The sequence below is a fragment of the Podarcis muralis genome, chromosome 13, assembly GCF_964188315.1.
Source record: "Podarcis muralis chromosome 13, rPodMur119.hap1.1, whole genome shotgun sequence".
Classification (NCBI taxonomy): domain Eukaryota; kingdom Metazoa; phylum Chordata; class Lepidosauria; order Squamata; family Lacertidae; genus Podarcis; species Podarcis muralis.
In genome coordinates this window covers 6,654,577-6,664,515 of record NC_135667.1, presented here as the reverse complement: position 1 = coordinate 6,664,515, position 9,939 = coordinate 6,654,577, and the positions used below count along the sequence as shown (strand labels likewise).

Genomic DNA, 9,939 nt, shown 5'->3' with positions numbered 1-9,939 from the left:
GATGTATTACAGTATTTTAATATTTTTTTGGAAGCCGCCCAGAGTAGCTGGGGAAGCCCAGCCAGATGGGCGAGGTATAAATATATTATTATTATTATTATTATTATTTTAATTGTATACCGCCTTTCTATGTTAATAAACAAGGTGGATTTACAAGCTGAAGAAACAACATCACAGACAGCAAAGTAATAGCAAAGCACACATAACAGCAATCTGATCCAATAAAAAAGTCACAGTAACTTTAAAATAAACAACTTACAGCAAATAAAGCAATGTTTAATAACCCATTAGAAAATAATAGTAAACAGAAAAATTACAGGTAAATATCAGCAAGTAATAATTAAACAGTTTACACTTACCATTTACAATATAGAATCGCTAAACTATAATCAATGAGACTAACAGCAGGTCACAATGCATAAAGTACCACGAAACATACAAAACCATCTCATTTATTTAGCCCCCCAACTAAATAAATAATTGTGCTGTGCAAAACCAGCTGTGAAACACAGAGTGTCGGCAATCTAAAAATCTGGCTTCTAAAGTGAGCAGTTTAAAAAGTGTCAATAAGGCGCTTAAGCAGTTAAGTAATAATAATTAAAAGCAGATCTAAGTAGATACTTATTTGGGGGTCTTGATGCTGAGACCTGAGATAAAACACACTTTTTCTTTCCTCTTAGGGGGCAGCTGCCTTGCGCATCTCTGGATGAGTTGCTGCTCTGGTTCTTCTAGTCCAGTGGAACAACCCCATTACTGGCACACTGAGGAAAACAGGCGTGTCAGGTGCTATCTGAGCAGTCCTGTGCCTAATTCTTACTCTTTCTTACATAAAAATGGAGGAAGAACCCAAAACCAAAGGTCTATCTAATCCCACCAACCTGAGATGCTTATCGAAAAGCCACATATGGTAGGGTTGCCATATTCCCAAAAGTAAAAATCTGGGCAAAGTTGTTCAGTGTTTTGGGGGTGGGGACATCTCCCAAATAAAAATAAGGTTTTTTTCTGGATTTTCAAAGCATTTTTCTTGCCCTAGTTGCCATATGTCTAGGTTTCTGAGCACAATTCAAAGTGTTGGTGTTGGCCTTTAAAGCCCTAAACGACCTCGGTCCAGTATACCTGAAGGAGCGTCTCCACCCCCATCGTTCTGCCTGGACACTGAGGTCCAGCTCCGAGGGCCTTCTGGCGGTTCCCTCACTGCGAGAAGCCAAGTTACAGGGAACCAGGCAGAGGGCCTTCTCGGTTGTGGCGCCCTCCCTGTGGAACACCCTCCCACCAGATGTCAAAAAGAACAACAACTACCTGACATTTAGAAGACATCTGAAGGCAGCCCTGTTCAGGGAAGTTTTTAATGTGTGACATTTTAATGTATTTTTAGTCTTTGTTGGAAGCCGCCCAGAGTGGCTGGGTACAAATAAATTATTATTATTATATAACCCTATATTTCATTAGACTATTGCAAATGTTTTTTAGAATCCTGCTGATGTATCAACTTGTATACAACCCTTTGATAGATATGCAATAAATACCGGTACTTCCCATTCGTTGCAAGAGCAGGGTTTTAAAAGAAACATCCACTAGGGGGTCATCTGGACACACCATCTCCTTCTCTCTCTGCATCTTAAGTGTAGGGCAGCTGTTCTTAAGCATCCAGAGCGGACCTTTCTGTATACCTTTTTGGGGGTCTCTCTTGCAGATGTATGGGACGCGGGTGGCGCTGTGGGTTAAACCACAGAGCCTAGGACTTGCCGATCAGAAGGTCGGCGGTTCGAATCCCCATAATGGGGTGAGGTCCCGTTGCTCAGTCCCTGCTCCTGCAAACCTAGCAGTTCAAAAGCATGTCAAAGTGCAAGTAGATAAATAGGTACCATTCCAGCAGGAAGGTAAACGGCGTTTCCGTGCACTGCTCTGGTTCGCCAGAAGTGGCTTAGTCATGCTGGCCACATGACCCGGAAGCTGTATGCCGGCTCCCTCGGCCAATAAAGCGAGATGAGCGTCGCAACCCCAGAGTCGGTCACAACTGGACCTAATGGTCAGGGGTCCCTTTAAAGGTAAAGGTACCCCTGCCCGTACGGGCCAGTCTTGACAGACTCTAGGGTTGTGCGCCCATCTCACTCAAGAGGCCGAGGGCCAGCGCTGTCCGAAGACACTTCCAGGTCACGTGGCCAGCGTGACAAGCTGCATCTGGCGAGCCAGCGCAGCACACGGAACGCCGTTTACCTTCCCGCTGGTAAGCGGTCCCTATTTATCTACTTGCACCCGAAGGTGCTTTCGAACTGCTAGGTTGGCAGGCGCTGGGACCGAACAACCTTTACCTTATTTGCAGATGTGCTCCCCGCACCTGAGGCTGACTTTCCTCCTATGCAACAGAAAACCACTAGGTGATCACATCAGCAAATTAACCTTTGAACAAGTTCACTTCTGTTTGTAATGTTTATAAGGGGTTTATAAGCAGCAGGGGTGGGTATGGCGTGTAGAGCAGGCATAGGCAAACTTGCCCCCCCCCGATGTTTTTGGGACTACAACTCCCATCATCCCTAGCTAACAGGACCAGTGGTCAGGGATGATGGGAATTGTAGTCCCAAAACTTCTGGAGGGCTGAGTTTGCCTATGCCTAGTGTAGAGAATAGGGAAATGTGTGGCATTGCTTGAGAGTCATAGGCCTGATGATCTCTGGAGGGCCTCTAGTTCTCCCATCACAGGCACAGATTAGTCGATGGAGGGAAGCCCATCTCGAAAGTCTCTGCACAATTGTGATGGGGTGTTGTCAGATCAGTGAAAGTGTGTCTGTACGTAGAGGAGCCCCACCCTTTGTGAGCGATCCACGAACATGCTGAGCTCTGCAATTCATAGAATCGTAGAATCGGAAGGGACCCCCAGAGTCATCTAGTCTAACCCCCTTGCAGTGCAGGAATCGCAGCTACAGAATCCCTGACAGGTAAAGGTAAAAGGACCCCTGACCCTTAGGTCCAGTCCTGGCCGACTCTGGGGTTGCGGCGCTCATCTCGCTTTATTGGCCGAGGGAGCCGGCGTACAGCTTCCGGGTCATGTGGCTAGCATGACCAAGCCGCTTCTGGCGAACCAGAGCAGCGCACGGAAACGCCGTTTAATCTTGATCACTAAAATATAACCTAAAATTATAATATTAAAAATTATCATTTTGGTAGTACAGCTTGTTCCCTAAATTTTATGGCAGTCACACAGAATTTGGCCACCCTTAGCGTGATCTCTAGATCCTTGTCCTCTACCTGGAGTTTTAGACATTGGAGTTCGGACCCATTTAGAGATTTTTGTATAACAGGAGAAATACCGAGCGTGTATCCCCATAGAAACGAAAATAAGAAGGTGGGATTGCGGGGGTCAGACTAGAAGACCTTTGGGGGATCCCTCCTCAGCTTCTACAGATTTTTTCCCCCTCCCCGGCTACCTGCTCAGGAAAACCCGCTTCTCGCTCCGGGTGGGGTGGGAAGAAGACGCTTGGCCAGGTACTGGTGTGGGGGTGGGGGTGGAAGGGACCCAGGCGTCCGAGGAGCAGGGCGGGGCGGGAGGGAGTCTGCCTCCAGCCCGCCCAGCTGGTCCCCCGAGGGAGAGAGAAGGAAGGGGGGGCGGAGGGAGAGGGAGATCGGGGAGGCTGCGCAGACGCGCTCGCTGCCACCGCCGCCCTAGCCGGGCATGTGCCGGCTTCTGCCGCAGCCGTGATGGCCCAGGCCGGAGGGGAGGTCGCCCGGGAGCTGCAAGGTAGGGACCTGCCTTTTTTGGGGGGTGGGTGGGATGGAGTGGAGAGATCCCCCTCCCGCAGGGCTTCCCCTCTCCCCATCCTTCCTCATCCCCGCAGCCCCCAGCACCATCCAGGGCACAATCTTTGGCGACCCCCCTCCTCCTGTCTCTCCATCCCTCCAGCGACACTCCTCACCCCCCAAATACCCCGGGGAGAAATGGTCTAAAGGGTTAAATCCACCCCCATTAAAAACACCTGTGGCCCCCCCTCCCGCACGCTGCTCCCCCCCCCAATTCTAGCGCCCCATAAATATTTAGGGCCACCCTCCCCAGTTCCCAGAGGGGGGAAATCTCTCCCCCCCCCGGGTTTGGAAACATACCCCCCTTTACCTGCGTCTCTCTCATTCCCCCCTCCCTCCAACAGGTGAATTGGCTCTTATCAAGGCACCCCCCCTAATTCTCAGGGCGAGCAAATGGTTGCTGCCCCAGAAAGCCCCCCCCCACCATGGTACCCAACCCCATCACAGGGAACTATGTTGGCTCCTCTTATTATTATTATTCCTGCCCCCCATGGATGGAGGGGCACTGCTCCATTCTCTCTCCCCCCCCCCCAATAAGGTCACTCCAAAGCTCCTAGCCGCTGCCCCACCCAGGTTAAGATCCCCCCTCCCTCAGTGCAAGGAAAAGGTCTCCCCTCCCTTTCTACACCTAGAGTCCCCTTTCAGTCGCCTCCCAACCCAGTTCCTAGGATGTGACCACTGTGATGCCGGCTCCCCCCACAGATATACTCACCCCCCCCAGCTGAACCTCCAAGCTGTCTCTGTGCTTCTCTCAACACCCCCCCCCCCCAAATAAATCCCACCGTCTTCCCAACCTACCTATCACCTTCCTGTCATTCCAGCTCCAGGGATAATCCAAAAGTCCATGGGGAGCAGTGCGTAAATCCTGCCTGCCCTCCATCACCCCACTTCTCTCCTCCCACCCCCTTGAAAAATCGCCTCCCTCAACCCCAAACCTGCCCCCCTCCCATCTCCTGCAAGCTCTCATCCAAGGGGAATGGCCCACCCCCCCCCCTTTGCAATTGCTTTTATGGCCATTGCAATTCATTTCTCTGCAAACCGCCCCCCCCCCCCGCACAATTCCCTGTTCAGGGCCTGGATTTTCCCCTGCCCACCCCCTTCCCTGGTACTTAAGCCCCCTCCCATCTCTCTCTCTCTCACACACACATATCATTCAATCTTGCAGGCTGTATCACTTAATGGCTCTTCAGGAGATAGCTGGGTCTCCCCTGGGGAGGGGGGTGGGAAGGGGGCGGAGGGAGGGCCAGAACTCCTGGGTTCTTTCCAGGGGTAGAGTAGAGTGGGGGTGGGAGGTAAGGGGTGGCCCTGATCCAGGACTCCTGGGTTTCCGCGCTGGGAAAGGGAGCTGTTTCTCTGTATCTGCTCACACCTTCTGCTTGCTATAATAGTGGATTTATTGCTGAAAGCTGCCTGTGGGTTAATGGGTTGTCTCTTGAGGCTGTGTAGGCTCTGGTGTGCGTCTCTCTCTACACACACACACACACACACACACACACACACACACACACACTTCCTGCTGTTGTCACTCCTGGCATGTCCCTGCTTGGGTATCTGGGAACAGGGAGGAAGAAAAGGTGTCGAGACACAACTGGGATGGTGTGTTTGTGTGTTTTGCAATATCCCTTTTGTGTGCATGCATGCATGCGCGCGCACGCACACACACACACACACCAAGGATCTCCCCAGGAGTCAGAGAGAAGCAGGCAAAATCATGCACACGAACTTGAAACTGAAAAACACCATTGACACACCCAAAGTTCAAGTGAATTTCTCATCTGCCTATCTACTACTTTGAGCTGTTTATCTGCCTACCTGCTGAGCCGGTGGTGGGTCATAGGAGAAGCTGGCTGCTAGCAGCTCAGACTGCTTGCCCCCCCTCCAGCTCAGGATTAGGGACTCTGGCTGAAAGCTCTTCTCCAGGGTTTCAGATGGGGGGTGGGAAAGAGAGAGGTCTTTCTGCCCCCCCCCTTATTACCTGGTATCTGAACTTTCGGAGGGGCCTGAAATGGGCCCCTCCCCAAATAGATCTGAGCCTGACAAATGCCATTCCAAACACCCACCCCATGACCCATATATCCACATAATCTGGCGACCCGCAGTTTACTCACAGGGGTCGGCTCCCTCCTTCCCGATCTCTGTTTCCATTTGCCAGCCTGTCTTTTAAAGGCCGGGCTTCGATGTTAGTCCTACTCAGAGGAGACCCATTGAAATCAACAGGCCTCAGTTTGGCCCCAATCCCATCTGTTTCCCGAGCTTGCGAAAGAAAAATTGAAGGAAGCTTATCTTTTTTTCTTTTTTACAATGCCTTCTCTGGTCAATTTCAGTTGCGAAAAAGAGAGAGAGAAAACCTGTGTCTGTGTGTTTATGTGATGCCTATGAATGTTCTAGATGATAGCAGGAGAAGCTGCGAGCGCCTTCGGCATCTTAACACACACACAGAGACACACAATGCAACCGCTTTGCCTCACGACAACAACGAAAAAACACATCTTCGCTCCAGAAGGAGAGCTTCCAGGGCTTATGCTTACGAATTCAGAAACCTGGTTTCCCATCTCGGCCACGTGGTGAGGCGGAAGGTGCTCTCTGCACATGCTCAGAGGCATTCTCTCCCCTTGCAGTCACTGCACAGAGCCCGGCAGCAGGTGTTAAGTAAACAGCGTGTTGCTGCTTTCGCCTTCTGCATTCATAAAAACCAGGCAGGGATGCTGTAGGACATGACACACTTGGAAGGTGCAAAGGCGATGTGACACTTCTTCCTGGGATTTCTCTCTCTCACACGCACTTTCACACACACACACAGCCTGCCAGATAGTAAATAAAATGAATGGAGACTCCTGTATTTAAAGCGGCGGGCACACATGACTGCTGTGTCTAAATGGCTGCTTTCAACTCCCCTCAAAATGAGCGGGTGGAACTCAAGGCGGTGGCAGAGCAGACTGTGTCACTTCACTTGGCAGAGACGGGGTGCCACTGTGCTATTTCTGCCCCCCCCCCCAACACACAGGAAGGTGCCATTGGTCCACCTAGCTGAGTAGGTCTACCCCACCGTTCTTCAACCTTGGGCCCAAAAACGCTGTTGGACTACAAAGCCCATCATCCACAGCCAGCTTAGGCAGTGGTCATGGATGATGGGAATTGTAGTCTAACAACATCCGGGGACCCAATAGGTTGCATGACACCCAAAAGATGCTTCATGAAGCCATGGCTCATTGGTGGGGAGGCTGTGCCCCCCCCAAGCATGTTTGACCACAACTCCCATCATCCCCGAGCTCTGGGGCACATAGCGGCCAAAATGTTCTTTAAGGTAACTTACGATATTCCCGAATCGGACCTACACCAGAAAGGTAGCCCTTCCCACCATTCCTTTAGAAGAAATTCACTGTTAATTTATCGTTTGCACATTTAACAAGGGACAGAGAAAGCGAAGAAACGAGGTGAATTAAAAAAGAAAAGGGAAAGGGAACACAATCATAATAATATAAAAAAATTACTAACTACAGCAGTAAAATGTTAGAGGCAGGAATGCTTCTGAATGCCAGAATGCCACAGGAGAGGAGAGGGGTCTTGTGTTCAAATCCTGTTTGCAGGTTCCCCACAGGCTTTCAGCAGGCCCTCCTTATTTTCTTAAATCGCCCTGCGGACACAGCAACCACCCAGACATGGATCTTAAATTGAACATCAGCCCTCCAGGCGCCATAGAGGGATCCAAACAAGTTTGATGCCTACATGAAACAAGGAGCCGAAGCGCTGAGGCCCTCAGACCATTGTGTGATAGTTGGCAGTGCTTATCCTTCCAACACATAACTCTGGGAGCCAAGTCCTCTTCTGTCGTCCCATCAGCCATGACGACTGAGGCCGACGGGGGTTCCTCAACCACATGCCTCCTCTACCTAATGACAGGACCGGCTCTGGCCCAACCTAAACAGAATCCCAACCTGGTGTACAGCAGCTCTGAAAAGACTGGAAGTTTCGTTTCTGGCCCTTTCCCTAATGATTCCCTGTGTGAAGTCGACCTTTTTCAGAGCTGCCCCTCTCTGGGTTGGCATTTTCGTTCAGCTATCCACCGTGACCCTGAGTTCCCTTTCTTGGGCAGTCGCCACCAGCCCAGGCCCCTGTTAGTGCATATTTGAGGGGGGTGTGTGTGTTTACATCCCTTTACATTGTATTTCCTTTCCCATTTTAACCCCCATTCCCCCGGTTTGGAAAAATCCTTTTGGAGCATCTTACCATCCTTTTAGGGACGCGGGTGGCGCTGGGGGGTAAAGCACAGAGCCTAGGACTTGCCGATCAGAAGGTTGGCGGTTTGAATCCCTGCGACGGAGTGAGCTCCCGTTGCTCGGTCCCTGCTCCTGCCAACCTAGCAGTTCGAAAGCATGTCAAAGTGCAAGTAGATAAATAGGTACCGCTCTGGCGGGAAGCTAAACGGCGTTTCCGTGTGCTGCTCTGGTTCGCCAGAAGCGGCTTAGTCATGCTGCCCACATGACCTGGAAGCTCTACGCCGGCTCCCTTGGCCAATAAAGCGAGATGAGCGCCGTAACCCCAGAGTCGGCCATGACTAGACCTAATGGTCAGGGGTCCCTTTACCTTTACCATCCTTTTAGGTACGCGGGTGGCGCTGTGGGTTAAACCACAGAGCCTAGGACTTGCCGATCAGAAGGTCGGCGGTTCGAATCCCGCGGCGGGGTGAGCTCCCGTTGCTCGGTCCCTGCTCCTGCCAACCTAGCAGTTCAAAAGCACCTCAAAGTGCAAGTAGATAAATAGGTACCGCTCCGGCGGGAAGGTAAACAGCATTTCTGTGCACTGCTCTGGTTCGCCAGAAGCGGCTTACTCATGCCGGCCACTTGACCCGGAAGCTGTACGCCGGCTCCCTCGGCCAATAAAGCGAGATGAGTGCCACAACCCCAGAGTCAGCCATGACTGGACCTAATGGTCAGGGATCCCTTTACCTTTACCATCCTTTGGGGGGGGGATGTCACCTGCAAACATGGGTTGCCTCACTCCTGACCCCTAACTTGAGCAAGTTCAAAAGCACAAGTCCCCCTTCAGATCCTTAGAGGACACCTACTTCCCTCCGGTGTGAGAACTATGAATTTGTTCCAAATCTGTGCTTTCTGTTCTTTAGCCAGTTCTCCATCCTTACCCAAGGACCCATCCTCTCACTCGGTTGCTCCTAAGATTACGAAAAAGCCTTTGGAACCTGTTGAAAACTTTCAAAGTCCAAGTACACAATGTCTACCCGGTCAACACTCTCCTCGTGCTTGTTGATACCCTCAAATAAGCCAAAAATGTTAGAGAGGCGGGACTTCCTGTTACGGAAGCCATGCTGCTTTTTCTTCAGCAAGGCTTGTTCTTCTTCATGCTTGATCATCTGAGGCCTTCCGCCAGTTTACCTGGAACGCCGCATTAAGCTCACTCGTCTGTAATTTCCCGGATGCTCCCTAGATCTCCTTTAAAAAAAATAAAAAAAATCAGTGTTAGATTGGCTACTTTCCAGTCCTCTGATACGAAGACCGACCTAGGATCAAGTTAACATATTTTCGTCAGAGGATCAGCAGTTTTGCATTCAAGTTCTTGGGTGGATGCTGTGTATCTGTACGGAATGATTTGTCAATTGTTCGTTTTGCCAAATCTCTGCTTACCTTACACAAAATCGGTTTTTCGGATCCAACCCCACAGAAAAGTGTGTTCAGACATGGGTGTGGGTGTGTTCTACATCATCTTAAGTTAAAGGTAAAGGTAAAGGTACCCCTGCCCGTACGGGCCAGTCTTGACAGACTCTGGGGTTGTGCGCCCATCTCACTCAAGAGGCCGGGAGCCAGCGCTGTCCGGAGACACTTCCGGGTCACGTGGCCAGCGTGACGAAGCTGCTCTGGCGAGCCAGCGCAGCACACGGAAACGCCGTTTACCTTCCCGCCAGTAAGCGGTCCCTATTTATCTACTTGCACCCGGGAGTGCTTTCAAACTGCTAGGTTGGCAGGCGCTGGGACCGAACGACGGGAGCGCACCCCGCCGCGGGGATTCGAACTGCCGACCATGCGATCGGCAAGTCCTAGGCGCTGAGGCTTTTTACCCACAGCGCCCTGCTTTTCTATAACCTCCATGTTCCTGTCCTTTCGCTCCCTTGCTGCCTAGTGGTCCAGCCACC

The 9,939-nt window shown here is 51.1% G+C and overlaps 1 protein-coding gene across 4 annotated transcripts in view; it reads left to right on the top strand.

Moving 5' to 3' along the window:
- The first annotated feature begins 3,597 nt into the window (after positions 1–3,597).
- Positions 3,598–9,939, top strand: part of CARMIL3 (capping protein regulator and myosin 1 linker 3) — an 87,412-nt gene continuing 81,070 nt past the window's right edge. For 3 of the 4 annotated variants that reach the window (XM_028703069.2, XM_028703070.2, XM_028703068.2), the window contains exon 1: positions 3,599–3,735. In XM_028703069.2, coding sequence (XP_028558902.2) covers positions 3,696–3,735 — 40 coding nt within the window. In that variant the 5' untranslated portion in view covers positions 3,599–3,695. Of the gene's footprint in view, positions 3,736–9,939 lie in introns of all 4 variants that reach the window. The other variant, XM_028703072.2, reaches the window with a different exon arrangement.